Source organism: Dama dama, chromosome 7 (genome assembly GCF_033118175.1).
Source record: "Dama dama isolate Ldn47 chromosome 7, ASM3311817v1, whole genome shotgun sequence".
Classification (NCBI taxonomy): Eukaryota; Metazoa; Chordata; class Mammalia; order Artiodactyla; family Cervidae; genus Dama; species Dama dama.
The window spans coordinates 15,691,471-15,714,351 of record NC_083687.1 but is presented as its reverse complement, the minus strand read 5'-3'; the positions used below and the strand labels follow the sequence as shown (position 1 = coordinate 15,714,351).

Sequence of the window (22,881 nt, the reverse complement as noted above, 5' to 3'; positions counted from 1 at the left end):
CACCATGGGCCCCACACCTGCCCAGAGCCTCACCCTGAGAGGCTGCGAGGAAGAGGCCTCAGGGCAGGAATGCCCTCGCTCACTCCCAGGGTCCTGGCTGTTCTGATTCTGTTTTCAGAGTCTGGCCCCACCAAGCAGGGCCCAGCCACCCTACTCAGCTGGTAGTGGCTCCAGGGACCCAGGAGATTGAAGTTAGTTGTAAAGGAGGAACTTCCACCACCGTCCACCCGTGGGTCTTGTGATTGAGAACCTCACTCTGGAGTGAGAACTGGGGTCCCTCGCTAGACCCAGGAAACAAGAATGGGTTCTTCCATGGAGGCTCAGGGTAGAATTTTCTCGATTCTAAGTCTTTCAGTTGGGACCATACTTCTTTTAAATGGATGCCTGAAAATTCAGGGTGAAATTTAACAGAAAACCCAAATGGGGCAGAACGGGAGAATGGGGAGAAACGTGGCCCCGAATGATGGCCAAAAGTGCTTTGGCAGATGTCCCCAGCCATCCAAGGCTTGGGGCTCTGGTTTTCATTTCCTCTGACCAGACATTCCAGACTCCGCCCCGCAAGTCACGAGGAGGCCCCGGCTCAGGCCCCGCAGGTTACAGCGGGTTCCCTGGAAGTGCCTCCTCCTTGGGTGGCAGTGGCCAACTGGAAGGGCCTGGGGCCACCTCCTGGTCAGGAGCCTCTCTGCTGTGGGCCTCCAGAGCCAGGCTTGACTCTGAGGTCTAACTAAAGTGACAACGGAATTAATGGGACCGCCATCCCGTCACTGAGGCCATTTCCCTGTGTCTCCAAACAGGGATGAGAGAGGAAATGTCGTTAGGACGCCAGGAGGCTTTTGAGATTTTCAAGAGGGACCATGCTGACAGCGTTACCATCGAAGACAACAAACAGATTCTGAAGCAGAGGTAAGGCCGCCGCGGAGAGCAGCTGGTCCTCCAAGGCTTCGCCGGGCCAGCCTCCAGAAAACTTGCTGCTCTGCCCTCTCTCATCTGCCCAGTCCGGTTTCTGAGCGAAGGGCCCAGGGTGTGTGCAGCTTCACGGTGGTTGAGTTGTGTCCAGCCTGGTACCCTTCTCTTCCATGTGTTAAGCCTCATTATCCCAGTACAGCTGGGTCATCAGCAACATCAGAACAGGGGCTGTATACAACAGCACTTTGCATACAGTCCTCTCATCTGACAGTAATTCCCAGCAGCCTGGGACTCTATCGCTATTTCACTGCTGCAAAGGCAAGGGGGGAATAAAGTGCTTACAGTCCAAATGGAGAAGGAAATGGTAACCCATTCCAGTATTGTTGCCTGGAAAATCCCATGGACAGTGGAGCCTGGTGGGCTGTAAGTCCTTGGGGTCACAAAAGAGTCAGACATGACTTAGTGACTAAACAACACAGACCAAACGCCACATCTTAGAACTCCAGGCCCTCAGCGGCTCTGGAGAGCTGCCCAGTACTTCTTGGTCACAGGACATGTATATACACGCATGTCCTGTGACCCAGACACCTCTCCCGGCCAGAAGGAGAGCAGGCAGCACCATTTGTTGACAGGTTGTCCAGCAAAGCCTGTGCTCTGGACCCTTCAGAAAAAGCTTAAAGGTGCATCATTTGTTGCAGCTAATGCCTGAATTCAGCGCATGTCCTCAAGCTCCAAACAGAGTTTGCAAACAGAAAACACCACTGGACATGTGGGCCTAGAGTTTAAAAGAGAGGGTTCTAGACTGCGAACTCTCAGACATCATGTGTGACTCCGCATCGCAGCACACAGAACATTTTCAAAAAGTATTTGTTGAATTAAAATGAGCTCCAGGTTTGAGAATCATATGTTTATAAATGCTTCAAGGAAGTATGAGAAGGGGACAAACTCTCTCAAGGAAACAGGCCGAAGTACAAGAGCCTGGAGGGTAGAAACTTAGGGGAAGCTTTCAAGAAAGAAGGGGAGGGAGCTGAGAAGAGAGGAGAACCACCAGGAAAGACCAGCCGGAAAGCCAAGAGGGGAAATGGCTCCCAGAAACAAGTTGTCAGTGGTGTCAGATGCTACAAAGAAATAGGCACAAGGGACTTCCCCAGTGGTCCAGTGGTTAAGACTCTGCTTTCCAATGCAGGGGGTGCAGGTTCAATCCCTAGTCAGGTAGCTAAGATCCCATATGCCACAAGTGTTAGTCACTCAGTTCGTATCCAACTCTTTGCAACTCCATGGACTGTAGCTCACCAGGCTGTCCATGGGATTTCCCAGCAAGAATACTGGGAGTGGGTTGCTGTTTCTTTCTCCAGGGTATCTTCCCAACCCAGGGATTGAACCCAGGTGTCCTGCGTTGCGGGCAGATTCTTTGCCATCTGAGCCACCAGGGAAGCCACAAGCTACAGCCAAAAACACTTTTTAATATAATTATATTTTAATTGAAGAGTAATTGCTTTACAGAGTTCTGTTGTTTTCTGCCAAACCTCAACCTGAATCAGCCGAAGGTATACATATGCCCCCTCCCATCTCCCTCCCCATCCCACCCCTCTAGGTTGATACAAAGCCCCTCTTCGAGTTTCCTGGGCCACACAGCAAATTCACCTTGGCTATCTATTTTACATATGGTGATGGAAGTATCCACGTGACTATCTCCATACATCCCACCCTCTCTACCCCTCTTCTGTTCTCTATGTCTGTTTCTCCACTGCTGCCCTGCAAATGAATTCTTTGGTACCAAAAATTCGAAAAAGAGGTCAAATAAATAAAGCTTGTTTTCAAAAACTTAAAAAGTAATAAGCTGGAGGCAGCAGAAAGAAGTGCCCCGGGGGAGTCGGCAGCTGAAAGGGCCGGAACTGGGTTCAAGGAGGGAAGGAGCAGCTGAGAAGGACCTGAGCGAATGAGGGAGGGCCCACAGCGTGCTCAGAGAGCTGAAAGGAGCAAGACTTCTGCGGAAGGGAAACGGGAAGTAACCTGAGGAGGACAGAGGTTTGCTTCCGGCAGGAGGGCTGGTGAAGCCTATAGGCCGCAGGCAGAGGCAAGCTATGGGGGGGAGCAAGGGGGGACATACAGAGAGGGCGGGAAAGTGGGGAACAGAACAAGGGAAAGGCTGACCCAGCAAGGCTCCGGGGAGCCGGGCAGTGGGGACCCTCAGAGGGAGGGGGGCCCGGAAGGAAGGCGGAATAGAGAAACACAGCAAGATGGACTGGCGCTGATGCATTTAGAAGCAGAGGGGGCGCCTTAAAGATGGCCTCTGTTTTGTCTGTGAAAAAGAAGTTGAAGCAGGACAAGAGATTGAGGACGGTGGTGAAGGTTCAGTAGGTACAGCTGCCGCAGGCAACAGGAAAGAAGGCAGAACCGGGAAAAGGAAAAGAAAAGGCCCGCGGCACTGACGGCCCAGCCCTGCCGTCAGCCGACGGTGTTTACACTTGGGGGCGTGCATCCCAGATCACTGGAGGAGTCCAGTGAAGGCCGGAGCAGCCCTGCTAACCAAGGAGGGTCTCCACCCGCTGTGACCCAGCAGTTCCCCTTCTGGGTTTACAGCCAGCGTGTCTCAGTACCTGCAGGGATGAGTTTCAGAACCTCCCACAGATACCCAGGGCTTCCCCAGTGGCTCAGATGGTAAAGAATCTGCCTGCTTTGCAGGAGACCCAGGTTCGATCCCTGGGTGGGGAAGATCTCCTAGGGAAGGGAATGGCAAACCACTTCAGTATTCTTGCCTGGAGAATCCCATGGACAGAGGAGCCTGGCGGGCTACAGTCTATGGGGTCACAAAGAGTCAAACATGACTGAGCGACTAAGCATGCATGCTCAGATACCAAAATTCACACATGCTCAAGTCCCTTAGGTAAAATGAGTAGTGCAGTTGGCCCCCAAACCCACAAGTTCCACCCATGGATCCAGAGGGCCGACTGTAGCTCCCAAGAAGTTCTCCCAGCTTCAGAAGGGGCCATAGAGGGGATGTTCACAGCAGCTCTGCTTGTGGCTGAGGAGGGCTGGAAACCCCGGGGGCGTCCATCACTGGGGAAGTGGAGAGGTAGAAGGCTGGGGGTGCTCCGTGCAGGCCACTCTTGGGGAGTCGGGTGCGGCAGGCAGCAGTGGATTACTGAGCACATGCCAACAGGACAGCACTAAGTAAGAGCACTGTCTATGTAAATTATAAATCAGTTCAGTCCAGTCGCTCAGTCATGTCCGACTCTTTGCAACCCCATGAATCGCAGCACGCCAGGCCTCCCTGTCCAGCACCAACTCCCGGAGTCCACTCAAACTCATGTCCATAGAGCCGGTGATGCCATCCAGCCATCTCATCCTCTGTCGTCCCTTTCTCCTCCTGCCCCCAATCCCTCCCAGCATCAGGATCTTTTCCAATGAGTCAACTCTTCACATCAGGTGGCCAAAGTATTGGAGTTTCAGCTTCAACATCAGTCTTCCAATGAACACCCAGGACTGATCTCCTTTAGGATGGACTGGTTGGATCTCCCTGCAGTCTAAGGGACTCTCAAGAGTCTTCTCCAACACCACAGTTCAAAAGCATCAATTCTTCTGTGCTCAGCTTTCTTCACAGTCCAACTCTCACATCCATACATGACCGCTGGAAAAACCATAGCCTTGACTAGACGGACCTTTGTTGGCAAAGTAATGTCTCTGCTTTTTAATATGCTATCTAGGTTGGTCATAACTTTCCTTCCAAGGAATAAGCGTCTTTTAATTTCATGGCGACAATCACCATCTGCAGTGATTTTGGAGCCCAAAAAAATAAAGTCTGACACTGTTTCCACTGTTTCCCCATCTATTTGCCATGAAGTGATGGGACGAGATGCCATGATCTTAGTTTTCTGAATGTTGAGCTTTAAGCCAACTTTTTCACTCTCCTCTTTCACTTTCATCAAGAGGCTCTTTAGTTCCTCTTCACCTTCTGCCATAAGGGTGGTGTCATCTGCATGTCTGAGGTTATTGATATTTCTCTGCACACAAAACAAACAAAAACAACAAAACAAAAGAGTATACTTCAGCCTATCTTACCGGTAAGGATGGCTCCCTCTGCAGAGAGCAGAACAGGAGCCCGACGTTGCGTGTGAGTGACAGATGGATAAAACAAGGAGTAGGGAGAAGGTGGGCTTTCCTGGCAGCTCAGATGGTAAAGAATCTGCCTGCAATGTGGGAGACCTGGGTTCCGTCTCTGGGTCAGAAAGATCCCCTGGAGAAGGGAATGGCTACCCACTCCAGTATTCTTATCTGGAGAATCCCATGAACAGAGGAGCCTGGTGGGCTACCGTCCAGGGGGTCACAAAGAGTCCGACACAACTGAGCAACTAGCACTCACACAGGGAGAAAACAGAGTGAGTCTAGTGAAAATTGAGGACTCTGTTTCCAGAAAAATGGAATATGCCCACCTACACAGACTTGAGCCTGTGAATCCAGGGGGTTTCACACACCTTCCGAACCTCTCCCTGGGTCCAGGCCGTGTATTTTCAGCTGGACGTGTTGGAGCAGGACACCTTGTTTGTCTGGAGACACACACATCAGGCTGAAGGACAGCTGCCTCGTCCAGTGACTTCATTGGAGCTCTCAGCTATGTCCGCACCTGGGGCTTCAGGGCTCATACCGGTGACCTCGTAACCCTGGCTTCATGGTAAACTGACCCGTGGAGCTTGTACAAGCCGCCAGAGCCTGGGCCTGACTCCCCGGATATTCTCACTGAATTAGGTAGAGCCCGAGCATCCATTTGTTTCAGGACTCCAACATGCCACCAGGTTTGAAAACCACTGGCCAGACAGAGAGCTTAGCTTGTCCAGAGACCTTGAGAAAGAACATAATATGTCATCTCTCTTGTTCTGGAATTGGTGTGGTTCCTGGATCAGGCTTGTACTCTTGAGCTTAGGTCTCTTTCCAGCGGGAGATGGGTTTGGGGGCTGTTGGCAAAGATGAGGATGTACGGATTTCCAGCACAGAGTTCACTGACTCTGGAACAGTGGAGTTCTGACAGCCACATGACAGATGTGCTTTTGGGCTCACACACATGGTAATCGCACAGGACAGGCTGGTTCGAATGGTGGTCCCATCTTCCTCAAGGCCCTAAAGCAAAGGAGTTAATGCAACTCACACAAAGCTCCCCTCTGAGAGGAGGTTTTCCCAGCAGTAAATCAGTCTTTTAAAATCAAATGAAAAGTCAGCGGACCAGCCCACATTTTTAAAATGTCTACATCTGTTCAGCGTTACCAATTATTAAAGGAATATTTGGGACCAGGGAGTGTAAGCCAGGTCCTACTCTTTTCTCAGGATGGGAATCTTTGCAGTCACAGAGAGTATTCAATTAGCAGATATTACACGCTCATGACTCTTATGGCAGAGGACAAAGGGAGAAGTTTTTATAGAAAACAAGTAACTACAACTAGTGCTCCCATAGCAGACATTGAAATCAAGTGTGAAAAACTTCCAGGCCTCCATCTCTTTAGGAAACGGTCTGCCATGACCCTGATCCCATCCATCCATCTGCTCTCAGTCCCTCTAGTGACCAAGAGCATCACATGGACCATCTGTTGGAGGAATGACGGGTCCTAGGAATACAGACATGCGCCAGAAGGGTGTTCCCCAGGGTGGTTAAATTGCTATTCCCTGGGACTTCCCTGGCCATCCAGTGGTTAAGACTTTGCGCTTCCAACGCAAGGGCCGAGGGTTCAATCCATGGTCAGGGAAGTAAGATCCCACATGCTGCCCCGCCCAGCCAAAAAATTTAAAAAACAAAAAAAAATTTTTTAATTGCTGTTCCCTAACTCTACTTCTAATAGACTTCCTCTTAGAAAGCCTTACCTTTCTGATTATCCTCAGCCAGCAGAACCCACGGGCCTGGGCTCTCCCATTTTGTCCACTACTTCTCTTATCAAGTAACTCTGCCAGCCCATGGCTCTAGTGCTGCACCATGGTGCTGGAAAAGTTCAGAAAAGAAGGGCTTAGGACCACCACCACCCCCCAACCACACAAGCCTTGGTCCAGCTCAGCCTCGTTAGCCAATGGCAAGTAGCTTCTAAGCCCAAATACAGGGACTCTTGATGACTCGAATTCCCTCAGCTCCCCCAGAGTGCGGGAGTTGATTCGGAGCTGCAGGAGTGGCTCAGACATCAGCGTCGCTTAGTAGGAGGGATCTCTACCCCTTCTTGCCAGCACGTCTCAGCTCTGCCCCCAGCCCGGGGAAAGTTGTGCTGCCTGCCTGTGACAACAGAAACAAGATGTTGCCACATTAATAGGATATCTGCCCTCCAGTAAGCTGGAGCACGTGAGCCAATTCTTAAGCTGGATTTTTCAATAGGAGACAATTCAGATAGAAGTGCAGTTGAAAATCACTACATTTTCCAGGCATGACTCATCCTCACAGTATATAATAGCATGAAGGGAGGCTGGAAGACCCACGCTTGGCTAACTGCAGTGCCCAGGCACCACAGGGCTGACTTTGTTTTGTGACAGGTCCCTCATACAAACTGAATCCCCTGTCACAGGGTCCCATTCAGTAACAAAAGAGTAAATCAATGGGGAGGCCAGCCACAACTGGAAATGAAGGCGTTGATAATGTGAACGAAACCAAGAAAAGCACCCCGCCCCTGACTCAGTTGACTCCTTTAGATAGAGACTAGAACAACAATATCACACCAACAGGAAAACTGGACCAAGAGCATCGACAACTCTAACACCATCATCTGGAAATAAAGTCCATCCCAAACAGGAGTTCCCTGGTTTCCTATTAGACTTCCTATTAGACTTCCCTTAGACTATTAAAACTAATAAAGTTTTAACCTTTATTATTTTTCCGTTTGCTTTTTGTGTTTACAAGTTGTCTCCTGAACTAGAATTATGAACTCTGAGAGCAAAGGTTAGATGAGAATCTTCTCAGCCTCCCCACAGTTTTTTTAAAACACGCTAGCCATAAAAATGGTACTCAAAAAGACTTTTTTTTTTTTGGCTTGAGAATGACAATTTGACATTGACTTTGAGAAACCTTAGCAGCCCAGAAAGCCACCTGAGAACTGCTTCCTAGAAGTAGTGAATGTAGCAGCAGCTTCCTGAGTCGCGGAGGAACCCCTTGGCGGATGACAAGAGGGCAGTCATCTTGATGGGTAAAGGGGACTTGATAGAAAGGAATTTTAGTATTTTAAGAAGTGTAATAGAAATGAAAGTTGGATCTTCATCACAATATAACAGACGCAGCCAAGGTATCATATCAGGAATGAGTCAACAGGGAAAGGAAGGGCATAGACACAGACCCAGTCTTTCTGATGGGGAAGCGCATCGGACGTTCACTCCATGAATAATCAACACATGATGTTAATCACCCTAGCCGAGAAGACAAAGAAAGGCTGAAATGTGGGAAATGGCCCAAAGGCAGGCAGCATGAACGCAGGGAGCCGAGCAAGCTGCGGTGAAGTGGTATGGGGGAGAGATGACAGCGGCCTCTCAGGGCGGGTGGCGCAGGGTGAAGCTCAGTGGGATGTCAGGGTAGGTACTGAGGACAGAGAGGGGGCAAGGCTCCAGGGCTGAGTGAAGGGGCTGGTGGAGAGAAGGGCAAAGGCTGGTGTGGTGTGCAGGTTAGTGGCATGAGCCCCTGGGAGAAAAGCAAGGAGGTCTTCAGGAAGGTCCTCAGCCCTGCTCTGGATCCCATGGGTTTTAGTTATCTGCAGGGCATCAAATAGACAGAAAATAAAGCAGGACTGAGATCTGGGAGGTGACTGAAGAGGTGGCCAATGAAGGCACTGGCCTGAGTGGAGTGCCTAGAGAGCGGGTGTTGTGAGGAGAGGGTCTAGGACTAAACCCTGACCACTGAAGAAAATGAAAGTGTTGGTCACTCAGTCGTGTCCAACTCTGAGACCCCATGGACTGTGGCCCACCAGACTCCTCTGTCCGTGGAATTCTCTAAGCAAGCATACTGGAGTGGGTAGCCATTCTCTTCTCCAGGGGATCTTCCCAACCCAAGGCTTGAACCCAGGTCTCCTTCATTGCTGGCAGATTCTTTACCATCTGAGCCGCCAGGGAAGCCCAAATCCTGACCATTACCAGCATCTAAGGAACAGATTGCAGAAGAAAAGTCTGAAAAAGAGTCTGAGAAGCAAAAGTCAGGGAGAGAAGGGGAAAAAAAACAGGGAGATACATGATGTAACATGGAAGCCAATGGAAGAGAATTGTTTTCACTCTGCGGTTCTCTCAAGGTAGATGAATTCTCTCGTCTAGAACTCAGGCTGGGGCAGGAAGAAGGCAAGGGGGTGGCTCCGAGGGAGCCGGGCTGCGGGGTGTGGAGATGCAGGAGGAACAGAGCAGGAATGTAGAGCCACGTCTCACGTCTCATCCTCTCATCGCTGTTGACTCCCCTCCTTCTCCTTCAGGGCTGGGCTTCCTCAGGCAAGAGTCTGTCCTGACAGCCCAGGAGCAGGAAAGCATGTGGGTGGGGTGGCCTGGGGTGGCGACAGCTGCCAAGCGAAGGGAAAACAGTCTCTCGGAGACGGTTCAGCCCTCAGCCCACACCTCTCCAGTGGGAAAGCCCTTTTTAGCTTGGCGCTGGGCTGCAGAGAGCCTGGAACTACAGCCCACGACTTCCCGGCCATGTCTGCCAGCCCGGCGTGGGGCGGCTCTTTGAAGACGGTTGACCACAGCACTCAGCAGCTCCTCGCCACGGGCCCCACACCCCGACACGTGTGGGTGACCGCCAGGGAAGGGGGGGGGCTCCCTTCCATGCCTGTGAGGGCTCCTCTGTGGAGATGGCCCTCTCTGCCCTCAGGATCTTCCCTTCTCCAGCTCTGCCCTGGTTTCCTCCAGCCCTGATATAAATCTCAGCAGCTTTGCAGCCTTGCTGCAAAAAAAGCCTCTTGTCGTTTCCTCATTCCCAAGAATCTCAAGCTTCCAGAACTCTGTGGAACAGGCCGTCAGAGGCGTCATTCACTGGGCTGTGGAGGACTATCAAATGCCATGAAACCGCAGGTGTTGAGGATGGACATGGCACCCACCAACAGTCAGAGCCCCCCGCCCCCTCCACATGGCAGAGCTTAAGGGATGAAGATAGTCCGCATTTGAGTGGCCCAGACAAGGCCTCAGTCTACCTGCCCAGGGGCAGAGGCCAGAGTGAGCCCCCAGAGCCCAGCACAGTGACCCGCCCACGTTACAAATGTCTGCTGAGCTGAGTTCAGTCTGCATGGCGTCCAGTGGGCTGTACTCATCTCCAGAAGCTGACGAGCCTGAGCTGCAGAAGGGACATGTGTTGTCTGGGATGAGCCTGAACACTGTTAATAAGGAGCCAGGCTGGGGAGTCCCGAGAAACCTAACGCTGGGAGAAAATTTAGTCCCCTCCCTGGAAACTTCTGTCCACAGTCTCCGGCCAAACAGACACAGTCGGAAAATAGCAGTGACGTAATTCACGCCTCTTTCCCAGCCAGCCCAGGGCATCCTGGGCCCTCTGGACTTCACTTCTGGTCTTCCCATACCTGGGAGCCCTCTTCTCCCCACATCCTCTAACAAAATCCCGCAGGACTGAAGTGCTTATGGATGAAGCAATAGCACATCTAGGATTTACTGGGATCCAAAAGATTTGTGGGTGGAGCAATAACATTTCCTAAGGGCTCACTGTGTGTAGGCCTAGACAGTATGGTTTTCGTAGAGGTCATTTCTACACTTCTCCAGCATAAGACTGGGCTCTCAGGGGGCTTCTCAAGAATACCTGTTGGAAAATAGAGAGGAGTCATTAAGTAAATGTCAACACAGCATCTGGGGGACTAGTAGGCAGCCATCTAAAGATAGTGGAAAAGTTTCTAAGAACATAGGGAAGGACTTACAATGCTAAATGAAAAAAAAAAAATCAAAGCACAAAATATATATATATATATATATGATCTTAACTTTGTAACAACTGTCTAGAAAGAAGACTAGATCTCAGAATAGGTCTACTTCTGGGTAGGGAATATTGAGGGTTTTTTTTTTTTTTTTTCTTGCTTTGATAGTTCCAAAATGTGGTTTAACATCACCTATAACAAAAGTAAACAAACTTTTTTCTGGAAAAAGCCAGATAGTAAATATTTTCAGCTCTTCAGGCACCATAGTCTCCGTCACAGCCGCTCGACTGCCTTTGCAGTATGAGAACAGCCTTAGACAGTAAACCCAGGAATCCATGTGGCTGCGTCCCATACAACTTGATTTATAGAAACTGATGATGGCATGAATCTGCCTCATGACCAGCCATGTTTTACCAGTCAGAAAAAAAAAATTATCAGGAAAAAAAAAGTTCTTTAAGTATGCTTTGACTCTAAGATCTTGGTACTATAATTAATAGAACACCATACGTAAGGCATACAGCCCTGCCTTACTCTGGTTTCCTTGTATCATAAAACATTAGAAATCAAAAGCCGTAAATTAGAGATTATGAGAAGGAAGTTCTACACTGAAGAGAGGAGTAAAAATTCATGACACCAGTAATTAATACAAATTTTATCTCTGCTCTTAAGCCAAATATATTTCATTCATTTAAATTGTCTTTTTATGTCCCTTTCCATTAAGTTTTATAACAGAGACCTCTCGGAAATCTCTTATTTTTAAAACATAATTTAGGATGAACAGAAAAGGTTCAACTCTCATTTCTTCTTTTTTTTCCCCCCCTCCAGATTTTCTGAAGCGAAGGCCCTGGGAGAAAGCATAAATGAAGCAAGAAGTAAAATTGGTAAGCAGATGACACTCTGTGAGCCTCTTTCACAGGCCATTTTCCTGGTGAAAATCAGGTCATGATGTGCTTCCAAACAGCCATGAGGACCAGTTTCAGGAGGTCCCTGCCAAGGAGGCTGCTTTGAGAGCACCTCTCCTTGGGAGTTTGTCATCTCTCGCACCATCCATCAGGGAAATCACTTTCTTTTGTCCAGAACTTGAATTGTTCATCCTCATACAGGCCTGAGTTTGAGCATCCCAATGAGCAAGTTTTGTTTGTCCCTGGTGTTTTCCAGCAATAGCTCAACTGGTCATAACTGTACTAGCAGTGACATTTCACATTTTTAAGGCCTGTGGAACACTTTCACAGCTCCCAGAGCTTATACTTATCGTTTTCGGCCCAGGTGTGCATTTTTCAGCACCATTTCATCTCCTTCCGTAACTAGGAGAATGAGAGGCAAAAATGAGTCACTCTGCCCTCCCAGGACCTGGGCTGCCCAACAGGGCCCCCCAACTTAGGTGAGCATCCCTGGAAAAGTGAGGTTAAGGCAAGAGGCAAATTCAGTAATACTGTGCCTCAGATCTTTGTCAAAGTGAGAGGAAGACGCTTCTTTCACCTGAAGCTAGAAGACACACCGAGACCCATCTCCCAGTCTGGACAGCGTCACCAAGGGGGTCCCTTGTGGCTTCGTCTCTGTGCTAGCTAAGACAGGAGTTACCTTTTACAGCTGACTCCCGTGTCCCCCTCGTCCCAGCCTCTCTTCTCTCATACGTGAGGACAGGGCCGAAGGCCACTATGAACATCGCTTTTGGCTTTTCCTACAAAATATGGCAACTCACAATAGCCTGGGGTCATTTCAGTTAGGGAACCGGGTAGCCCTGCATTCTCTGCTGCTGCTGCTGCTAAGTCGCTTCAGTCGTGTCCAACTCTGTGCGCCCCCATAGACGGCAGCCCACCAGACTCCTCTGTCCCTGGGATTCTCCAGGCAAGAGTACTGGAGTGGGTTGCCATTTCCTTCTCCAAAGCATGAAAGTGAAAAGGGAGAGTGAAGTCGCTTCAGTCGTGTCCGACTCTGTGCGACTCCATGGGCTGTAGCCTACCAGGCTCCTCCGTCCATGGGATTTTCCAGGCAAGAGGACTGGAGTGGGGTGCCATTGCCTTCTCCACCTGCATTCTCTACTGTGGCCTGAACAAAGAACTGAGGCCGACAAGCCCCGAGCCATGCCCTGCACCAGGACCAGAATCTCTAGGGTCTCAGAGGTTCTTGACTTAAGGTCCAGCAACTTGGATGGAGGGAAAATGCACCTTTATTTTCACTAACCTCTAACTGCAGTTTAGCGCTCCGCCTAATGATGAATGTCAGCAGCAGACCACAGTAGAAGTAGCAGCACCTGTCACCGTGGAAATTACCGACATTTTCATTTCACAGCACAGTTGGCAGACATTGTAAAATATCTCTTATACTCATCAGTGCTTCAAAATTACAGTAGTTATTAGACTCACCAGTAGACCTTGTCATTTAATGCACTTATATAAAAGCACATATAGCTATTTCTATACCACAAAACTTTTTAAAATCTTGGTAACTATTTCAATGTAATTGGTCTATCCTAAAATCCTATGTAAAACTCCTTTCTTGGCCTGAATTCTCAAAACCCCTAAAACCATATGGGAAAAAAAAAAAAACTGAGGGTCAGGAGCACTTTTCTAGAGATAACATTCATAGTTTATCTGACTCTCATAGAGATCGGTGACCCAAACCATTGATGAGGGAAGGGGAAACGGGCCTGAGTGGATTCAGAGCCGGCTTGTCAGAGTCATCGGACTCAAAGGACCTGATGGTCTGTTTTCATTCCTGGAGAGACAAGAGGGGAGGACACTGTATGAATCGTTTCTCCCCAAAAAGTGACATAAAGTTTTGCCTTTGGAAAACATCTAACTCTCTAAACCAAATTAAAGCTGTTCCAACACTAATGAGGTATACAAACGGTGGAAGGCACCAATGGCCCATTCTGATCTACTTAGTGTTTCACTCTGAGGACAGTGAGTTGTTGTCACAAGTAATTCTAAACTCGCCATAATTTTGATGCAACAACACACACTGATGGGTCCAATTTGCCATATTTCTTGAGATTAGGCAAATCAGAGGCTGCCCCACAGCTGCCCAGGCCAGGGATCTGAAGGCTGTAGTTGGTATTCCAGAGAATATGTCTGTAATTTACACACAAAAGGTCCAGATGTACTAGAGAAAGCCCTGGGCAAATAAACCTTTGTGCTTTCTGGATAATAATAAGCAGAGTTCATAGCAATGTTAAAACTCAAACATTTATTGCTAATGAGAAAATGGCTGGTAATTCAGTGGTGCTAATAAAACCAATGTCACTCTTAAGTCATTTTATGCAAATAATAGCCTTAAAACCCACCTCCTGGCCACCCATCTTTCAGATGTGCTCTTGATCCAAGGAGGGGCCAAGGCGAGTGGATCGTTGAGAATCAGCCCCCTTACACAACAAGCCCCTGACAGTGCTTGACCACAGCGAGTAGCCCCCCCCCACCACCACCACTGCATCTCAGACACAGGGTTAAGACTAAAGAAGTACAAGGTGGAACTTGTACACATATTTAAAATTTCCAAGGCAACCTTGAAGGAAACTGGTTTCAAGAGATTTACAGCATTACTGAGTGCATTTTTCCTAGGGAGAAATTAAATCAAGTGGAATTTTCATCCTCCTACAAGTCCTTTAGTGAATCTAAGAGCCCGGAGGTGGGAGCGTGGCACGGATGTGCCATGACGTGCGTAGGGTGATGACTCAGCTCCGCTCCCAGGCTGAGCCACATCCTCCCTCCAGACCTTTGGGCTGGAGTGAGAAGCTAGGGTCGCACGTGCAACTGGCCTGCCGAGGGGAAAGGGAAGCTCTGTCTGTGATCTACACACCAGCTAGCCACACGCTTCGATTGCGGGTTGCCACTGTCTTCTCGGGCAGTTTGGTTTTTCTCTGATGTTGTGATCTAGAGCTGCCACTTGAATTTCATTGTTTTTTTTTTAAAGAAATATATTATTTATTTTTAAATTTCTGGCTGCGCCGAGTCTTCGTTGCCACGCATGGGCTATTTCGAGTTGTGGCAAGTGGGGGCTACTCTCTAGTCATGGTGCTCAGGCTTCTCCTTTCGGCGGCTTCTCCTGTTGCAAAGCATGGGCTCTAGAGCGCCCGGGCTTCAGTAGCTGCAGCTCCCAGGTTTAGTTGCTCTGCAGCATGTGGGATCTTAGTTCTTGGACCAAGGATCGAATGTGTGGCCCCTGCATTGGCAGGCAGATTCTCAACCACTAGGCAACCAGGAAAGTCCCTGAATTTCATTCTTAAAAATCCCTAGAGGTTATTAGTTCAGGAGTGACCATATAATATGTAATTTTTACATGGCATAATCGTTCAACCAAAGTTTCCATATTATTTTCTTTTCTTATAACAAGCCAACCCAAACTGAGTAGATTAAACTCTTGCTGCAAACTCCTTTTTTGTCCTTCTCTGTACACCATTTACATCAGTCCTGATGTTGAAACAAGTTGAAGTCAGAAATGGAAGAAATAACTAATTTCTTCAGGATCTTCTCCCCAAATAAGGAAGTCTTTGTTTTCGAAAGAAGAGCTATTTTCATTGCATTTGCCTGCCCCATACACAACAGCATTTAGGCCACTTTCCATCATAGGTTCCATCACACGTTCATATACACACTGCCTCCATTCATCATATCTCTAAAAATGCCATTAAACCACAGGAAAAGAAAGAGATGGCTTCCAAAGCAGAGGCACAATCCAAGCCATTTTTCACTTATTAGAATCCTGGCGTGGGCTTCTCTACCTCTGGCAGCATTGTCTTTGGCATCAGAGAACAATGAGTGGCTATGCCTTGGCATGAGGCCCGCGCTCGCCCAGTCTGGGAACCAGCAGCTTCAGAGGCAGGTGAAATAGCCTGACTGACGCATCTTGGCACCTGTTCACCCTCCACAGACCCCTCCAGGCCTAACTGAAAACACCCATCAGAGACTGTAGCACAGAAGGGTTTCCTCCAGGGAGCCAATCAGTGATCACTTCAGAAATCACAGGAAATGTAACAGAAGTAGATGTCAGTAAGCAGGGAAGAAGAAAACCCAAATGCTAGAAAAGCTGACAGAACATTCTGGAAGTTTTCCCTCTCCTGCTTCACCTTCGAACAGGGACCGCTAGCCCACCATTTGAACTGCACCCTTTAAAAAAGTGTTTCTCCTGCACATCTGGGGCTTGGGAAGATCATTGCTCAGATCTGGGTCTCCATCAGCAGAGCATGTGGGACCATTTTTCCATTGTGCATCTTCTGTACTTTCATCTTCTTCTGAGGTTTACTTCTGGACCTGCCCTTGCATGTTGGCTTCTAGTATCTCACCCTACATCCAGATTGTCTTGGGAGGCTATGAAGACCTCAGTCAAATCTATTCTCTTGTTACTATCTGTCACCAGCTCCAAATAACAGCCACACTCACTACAGCTTCACTGAGCACTGACTCTGGGCCGTGCCAAGAACTCAGCAAGTGCGTTATCTCATTTAATCTCCACAGAGAAGAACCACAGTCTATACATGTGTCATAGATTCTAAAATACACAATTTTTACAGTCTTAACACCTCTGAAATCAGAAACGTTTAACAATCCATTGGCTGTCTTTTCATTTTAAAAAACCTCTTTAATGAGACCAGATCTTACAATTGATATAGCCTAGATTCTCTGAAATATCCTATGATCATTATTTTGCAGATTTTTTTTTAAATGGAATTTCAGGGAGATGGCCTGCTAAGTGGCCAGCCTGGGATCAAAGTCCATTTCTGTCCAACTCCAAGACTTTTAAATACAGTGTATTATCTCCATAAATTCAGATTTACCTGCCTCTGAAATTTTTTTTTCTGAGTTTAATATTTCACTAAGCTGTTACTCAGTTTTCCTGAATCTCTGCCCTTCATCTGATGAGCCCAACAAAAATCTCATACTAGACCCTAGCTCCTGCATATGGAGCCCAAGAAGTTGAAAAGGGTCTCTGCAACATGGTTAATGATTGGTCTTTCACCCAGTGGGGCTCAGTTGCAAGGATGAGTGGGTTTGACACCCAGCCTGCCCTCACTCTGCACCCCATGTTCACTGGCCCATGGTTGCACTTACACTTAAAGAGGGGTGCCTTTTTCTAGTTTGCGGAAAGGTGTGCGGCAGACCTGCAGCAGCCCTGGAAGGTTCAGTGTCCCACATGGGTCTCAACTCTCATTTCCAGCAGTTTGCAAAATAAAATAGAGGGGTCGTATGTTCAGGCTCTATACCATTCCAACTGAGTGCACTTACTGATGCTTCAGAAAACATGAGAGATTTCAAATCATAAACTTAGATGAGGTTTAGTAGAAATGGGTGTAATGAAGTACTTATGCTTAAGTACCAAAACAAGCACCAATCAACTGGACCAGAGAAAGCCTGGTTAAGGGCAGCAAAGAAATCATCAAGGACCACAAAATAAAAATACGTCACCATAATGTGAAAAAATGCATGTTCTCAAAATTAAGAAATGCAAAAAGTCAAGGTGACACCCTTTCACTCTGCCCAGAATTTCCATGTGTGTACGCTGCATTTCCTGGGAATTCTGCCTCTCTGTGGGAAAAGAGATGGTTCAGAGAAAAACAGTAAAGTCATGATGAAAATGTTACAAGGGGGATTTTTTGCTTTATTAAGTAATTCATCACATGAATTTTAAATAATAAGCTCTGCACATTAGCTTGATTTTTTAAATTACTGTTATCAAACAAATTTAATTAATTTGTGTTCAATTTGTATTGGCCAGGGTGTTTGGCTATAAGCATGAGAGGAATTTTATTGTCTCGTGAAAGCAGGAAATCCAAGGAATGCATTTGGCTTCACGTGCACCCTCCTCCCCATCTTCCTCCCCCTCCTCCCTCTCCCTCTGCCCCCTCTCCCTCCCTCTCCTCTCCTCTCCCCTCCTCCCAACTCGACTGGGTTCTCTGGGAGTCTCCCAATTTAGTGGGAAGGTGCTTCTCAAAGGTCTAAGCTGACGTGGACTACAGCAGGGGTCATACAACATGATCCCTGAGACAATACAGCATGAGGTGAATGGTGGGCGTGCATTCAAAGTTCCTTCTATATTTATGGCCACTCCCCATCCCTCACATTACTGCGTGAGCCCTGCCTCCTGTCAGATCAGCAGTGGCATTAGATTCTCTAGGAGCACAAACCTTCTGTGAACTGCACACGAGAGGGATATAGGTTGAGGGCTTCTTATAAGAATCATCCTGAAACTGCCCCCACCCCTACGCTGTCTGTAGAAAAATTCTCTTCAACAAGACCAGTCCCTGGTGCCAAAAAGGCCAGGGACCTCTGGTTGATAGAATTCTTAATCCCAGTAAACAGGGTCTTTTCCAACAATGTTGGCAAAAACCCCTAAAGGGGGCATGACCGGCCTGGCTTAGGTCATGCGTCCATTTCTGAAGGAGATCCTGCACCCAGGAGTGGAGCATTCTGATTCACTGGTACTACATCCTATGTCCCCTCCTCAGGACTCAGCCTACCTGCGCCATAGAAGCTGAATATGGCTTTTAGGGAACTGAAGAAGTCTGTCTCCAAAGGAAGAAATGCTGGGCCGACAGCAATCATATTCACTACAAACCTCTAAGATATTGATCTGCGGCTTGAAACAGGATACATCTGTAAAGGAATGGATAGTAGTTCCTAGGAGGGACCAAAAGCGCTTAGAGTTATTTTTCCTGGAAAAAAGAAGGAAGCTGGAATGAGGAATTTAAAAACTGGCTTTAAGTACCGGTGCCTCTGCTGTAATGGGATAAATGCAGCTACACACTAAAAAATAGCAGGGATTGTAGGAAGATTAAGACTGGAAAGACTTCTCAAGACGCATACGATTTTGTAACTAGTACTCTAATTCAACCAATTACAATCCTAATAAAAAATGATGATATAAATAAAAAGACACGTTAAATTCCTAATGCATAAGGAAACACTATGCAAAACATCCATTTTTCTCCCAAAACTAGGCTATCATGATAGAAGAGTGCATAGGAAGGGCTGAGGGCTGAGCTGTGGAGACGTGAACAACACATGCAAAGACTGAAGGGCCCCACAACAAGAAAGAAGCACTTCCTTCTAAGAAAGAGCACTGGCCATACTGGACCCAGAGGAGGCATGTGGGGAGAGGGGCTGGGTTCGGTCCTGACTGTCCCCGCTGCCCCCTGGGCTCAGCTCTGCTAGCTTCCTTTGTATTTAACAACCTTTTCTTGAACTTTCTAGAAAAAAAGTCCTATGTCAACAAATGAACCTGTTGTATGACACTGACTCCAGCTCCATCTAACCAATCCCATGTGAGTGGTTCCCGTTAAACACGATTGCGTGAGGGCTCACTGTGTATTACTTGATGTTGTGCAGAGGGATCAGTAAACTGAAGTTCATCTTTAAAGAGACTCAAAAAGGAATTAATGATTTTCAGTTGTGTTGAACCTATAGCTGATCATGTGAAACAGACATCTTGTCAGAAAAGGTGATTAACAGAATATAGATTCTCGGAATCGTTAAAAGCAGGATAGATTGGCACCTTCTGAGATGACTCGGTGTATCTAGAGATGAAAAGAGCAAAGGGAAGATTGCTTAAAGTCCTTCCTTTAACAGTTTAGAATGTTGAAATTCCAAGACATGCAGTTACCAGAGTGACAGCTCATAACCAGTATGACTGATATCTTCATAGACTTGATTGAATGTTTGCTGTCTTAGTTTGGAGATCAGACAACAACAGCAAAATGATTTGAGCAAGCTGGAGGACTGTGGAGTGTATTAACTGACAAGAGGTAACACTAATAATTGTCACATATAAAAAAAAAAAAAGCAGTGATTAGGTTGGAATGTCAGCCAAAAAAAAAAAAAAAGATGGATGGCTGCCTTCCAACAATCCTGACAGAGTGGTCCTACCTTAGTGAATGAAACAAGGTCCAGGATCTGACCCATGCAGGGTGAACTCAGGATGGCTGTCCCCTGTCAATCATATTCACTATAACCTAGAGAGGCAGTCTATTAATTTACCATGGGGGATGTTCTTTTATAGACAGGAACTCTTAAACTGCCTCTATCCAAGGCCTCTTCTCCCAGGAACAAAATAGATTCATTACTGGAAGGTGAGTAAATAAGCATCCCCAAGCACAAAGGGAGTCAAAGCAAAGAGAAGTGCTTTGAGAGCAAGGTTCTCACAGTCACGGTGAAGCCCTGCCAGGCGTCCAGTGCCCACAGGAGTGAATATACCCACAGAGATTCCAGGCAGCCTCCAACCCGGCCACCTCTCTTCTGGGCACAATACACTCTTCTCCAGAAAAGACAGAATACCTTATGCTAGGTTTCTACTTACTAAACTATAATTATACACCACCACCACCCCCCACCACCACCCCTGCCTCTCAAAGATGAAGGTCAAGTCACTTTGTTTCAGATCATAGGAATAATCAGTTTCAGTTTGGCTCCCTTGGTTTTCAGAAATAGGTGAGCTAACTCAGGCCTAGGATGCATGTGTGGTAATGACAAGAATCTCCCTGGAAGTTTGGGGTGGTTGTGTACACACTGCTATATTTAAAGTGGATAACCAACAAGGACCTACTGTATGGCACAGACCCCATAGACTGCAGCATGCCAGGCTTCCCTGTTCTTCACCATCTCTTGGAGCTTGCTCAAACTCATGTCCATTGAGTTGGTATGCTATCCAACCATCTCATTCTCTGTTGTCGCCTTCTTCTCCTGCCTTCAATCTTTTCCAGCATCAGAGTCTTTCCCAATGAGTCAGTTCTTCGCATCAGGTGGCCAGAGTATTGGAATTTCAGCTTCAGCATCAGTCCTTCCAATGAACATTCAGGCTTGATTTCCTGTAGGATTGACTGTTTTGATCTCCTTGCAGTCCAAGAGACTCTCAAGAGTCTTCTCCAGCACCACAGTTTGAAAGATAAACGCCAGTACAAAATAAAAAGGTTTTTAAAGAAGAATTAGAAAACAACAGTTTCTCTGCACTCTTAAGTTATAATTTCAAAGTCGAGCTACATTATTTTCTTTTCTCAAAATATCCTGTGTATCCATGCTGTGCTGTCCAACACTTTGTGACCCCCAAGGACTGAAGCCCACCAGGCTCCTCTGTCCATGGGGATTCTCCAGGCAAGAATACTGGAGTGGGGTGCCGTGCCCTCCTCCAGGGGATCTTCCCAACCCAGGGATCGAAGCCAGGTCTCCTGCATTGCAGGCAGATTCTTTACCAGCTGAGCTACAAAGGAAGTCCCCTATGTATTCAAATGTAAATACTGCAAATAGCCACAGATTAAAAAAAATGACTTGGATTGTTCATCTTTGAAGACTGTCACTCTGGTATTGTCTAAGTAGGTGCTTTCAAAGCCTCCTGTCAATGATCTGCTCCCTCTGATAGCTCCCGTTATAATACACCCCAGTGCATGCTCCCCACCCTCAGCCATAGACCTGCTCAGTGCAGTGGCTTCCTCTTGGATTTACCTACTGACCGACTCTTTGCATGACAGTGAACTTCTCTTTCAGATACATAAACCAATTCAAAGTCAAAAAATAGTAAGATTGCAAGGAGAAATATCAATAACCTCAGATATGCAGATGACGCCACCGTTATGGCAGAAAGCAAAGAGCATCTAAAGAGCCTCTTGATGAAAGTGAAAGAGGAGAGTGAAAAAGCTGACTTAAAACTCAACATTCAAAATATGAAGATCATAAAAAAAAAAGAAGATCATGGCATCCGGTCCCATCACTTCATGGCAAACAGAAGGGGAAAAAGTGGAAGCAGTGACAGATTTTATTTTCTTGGGCTCCAAAATCACTGCAGATGGTGACTGCAGCCATGAAATTAAAAGACACTTTCTCCTTGGAAGAAAGCTATGACCAACCTAGACAGCATATTAAAAAGCAGAGACGTTATTTTGCCACCAAAGTTCCATTTAGTCAAAGCTATGGCTTTTCCAGTAGTCATGAATGGATGTGAGAGTTGGACCATAAAGAAAGCTGAACGCTGAAGAATTGATGCTTTTGAACTGTGGTGTTGGAGAAGACTCTTGAGAATCCCTTGGACTGCAAGGAAATCAGACCAGTCACTCCTAAAGGAAATCAACCCTGAATATTCATTGGAAGGACTGATCTTGAAGCTGAAGCTCCAATACTTTGGCCACCTGATGCAAAGAACTGACTCATTGGAAAAGACCCTGATGCTGGGAAAGATTGAGGGCAGGAGGAGAAGGGGACGACAGAGGATGAGATAGTTGGATGGCATCACCAGCTCGATGGACATGAGTTTGAGCAAGCTCCGGGAGCTGGTGATAGAGAGGGAAGCCTGGCGTGCTACAGTCCATGGGGTAGCAAAAGGTCAGACACGACTGAGTGACTCAGTTGAACTGAACTGAACTGAGATACAGCAATGAGATCTGAGAGCCCAGCAAGCTGAATCAGGGGCCAGAGCCAGGTCCTGGGGTGGGAGTGGGGCGGGGCTGGGTGGGAATGATATCAGGAGCCCCTGCAGCTCCAGAGCCCAGCACACTGCCGGTGCCTCCCCCAGGGCCTCTTGCTACCTCTGTGCACATCTGCTCTTGCAACCTGTTGATCCTGCTGACCATGGGTCATGCTCGCTCGTGGTTTTGGTCTGCTCTGGCCCCAGCTGTACCTGAAAGCATCCTTAAATCTGTCCCCAAGGTAACAAGCTAAAAATTTGCTGGTTTCTTAGCTCAAAGGGCTTCTCTGGTGGTTCAGATGGCAGCAAATCTGCCTGCAACATGGGAGACCTGGGTTCGATCCCTGGGTTGGGAAGATCCCTGGAGAAGGAAATGGCAACCCACTCCAGTATTCTTACCTGGAGAATTCCATGAACAGAGGAGCCTAGCAGACTACAGGGAGAATTCCGTGGACAGAGGAACCTGACCAGCTATAGTCCATAGGGTCTCAAACCGTTGCAGAGTTGGACACGACTGAGCAACTAACTCTAGCTCAAAATTATGAGAAAGAGAACTTGACTGGCCCAGTTTATCTTTTCCAGGCCTTCACGACAGCCACTGCTGGCAAGCTTAAGAATGTGTTGTCTTTGGATCAGAAATGCATGTCTGGTCGAGGCAGATGTTACCAGGGAGGAAGAGAGGTCTTGTATTTCAGAAAGTATCCACCTAGGCAAAAGAAGGTGTGATGGGGAGGTTTCTGTTTTATAA

The 22,881-nt window shown here is 47.5% G+C and overlaps 1 protein-coding gene across 1 annotated transcript in view; it reads left to right on the top strand.

Annotated features, from left to right (window-relative positions):
• The window catches only part of KIF6 (kinesin family member 6), a 392,667-nt gene that overhangs the window by 302,539 nt on the left and 67,247 nt on the right, over positions 1-22,881 (top strand). The window contains exons 14-15 of the mRNA XM_061146073.1: positions 795-903; positions 11,577-11,632. Coding sequence (XP_061002056.1) covers positions 795-903; positions 11,577-11,632 — 165 coding nt within the window. The remainder of the gene's footprint in view (positions 1-794; positions 904-11,576; positions 11,633-22,881) is intronic.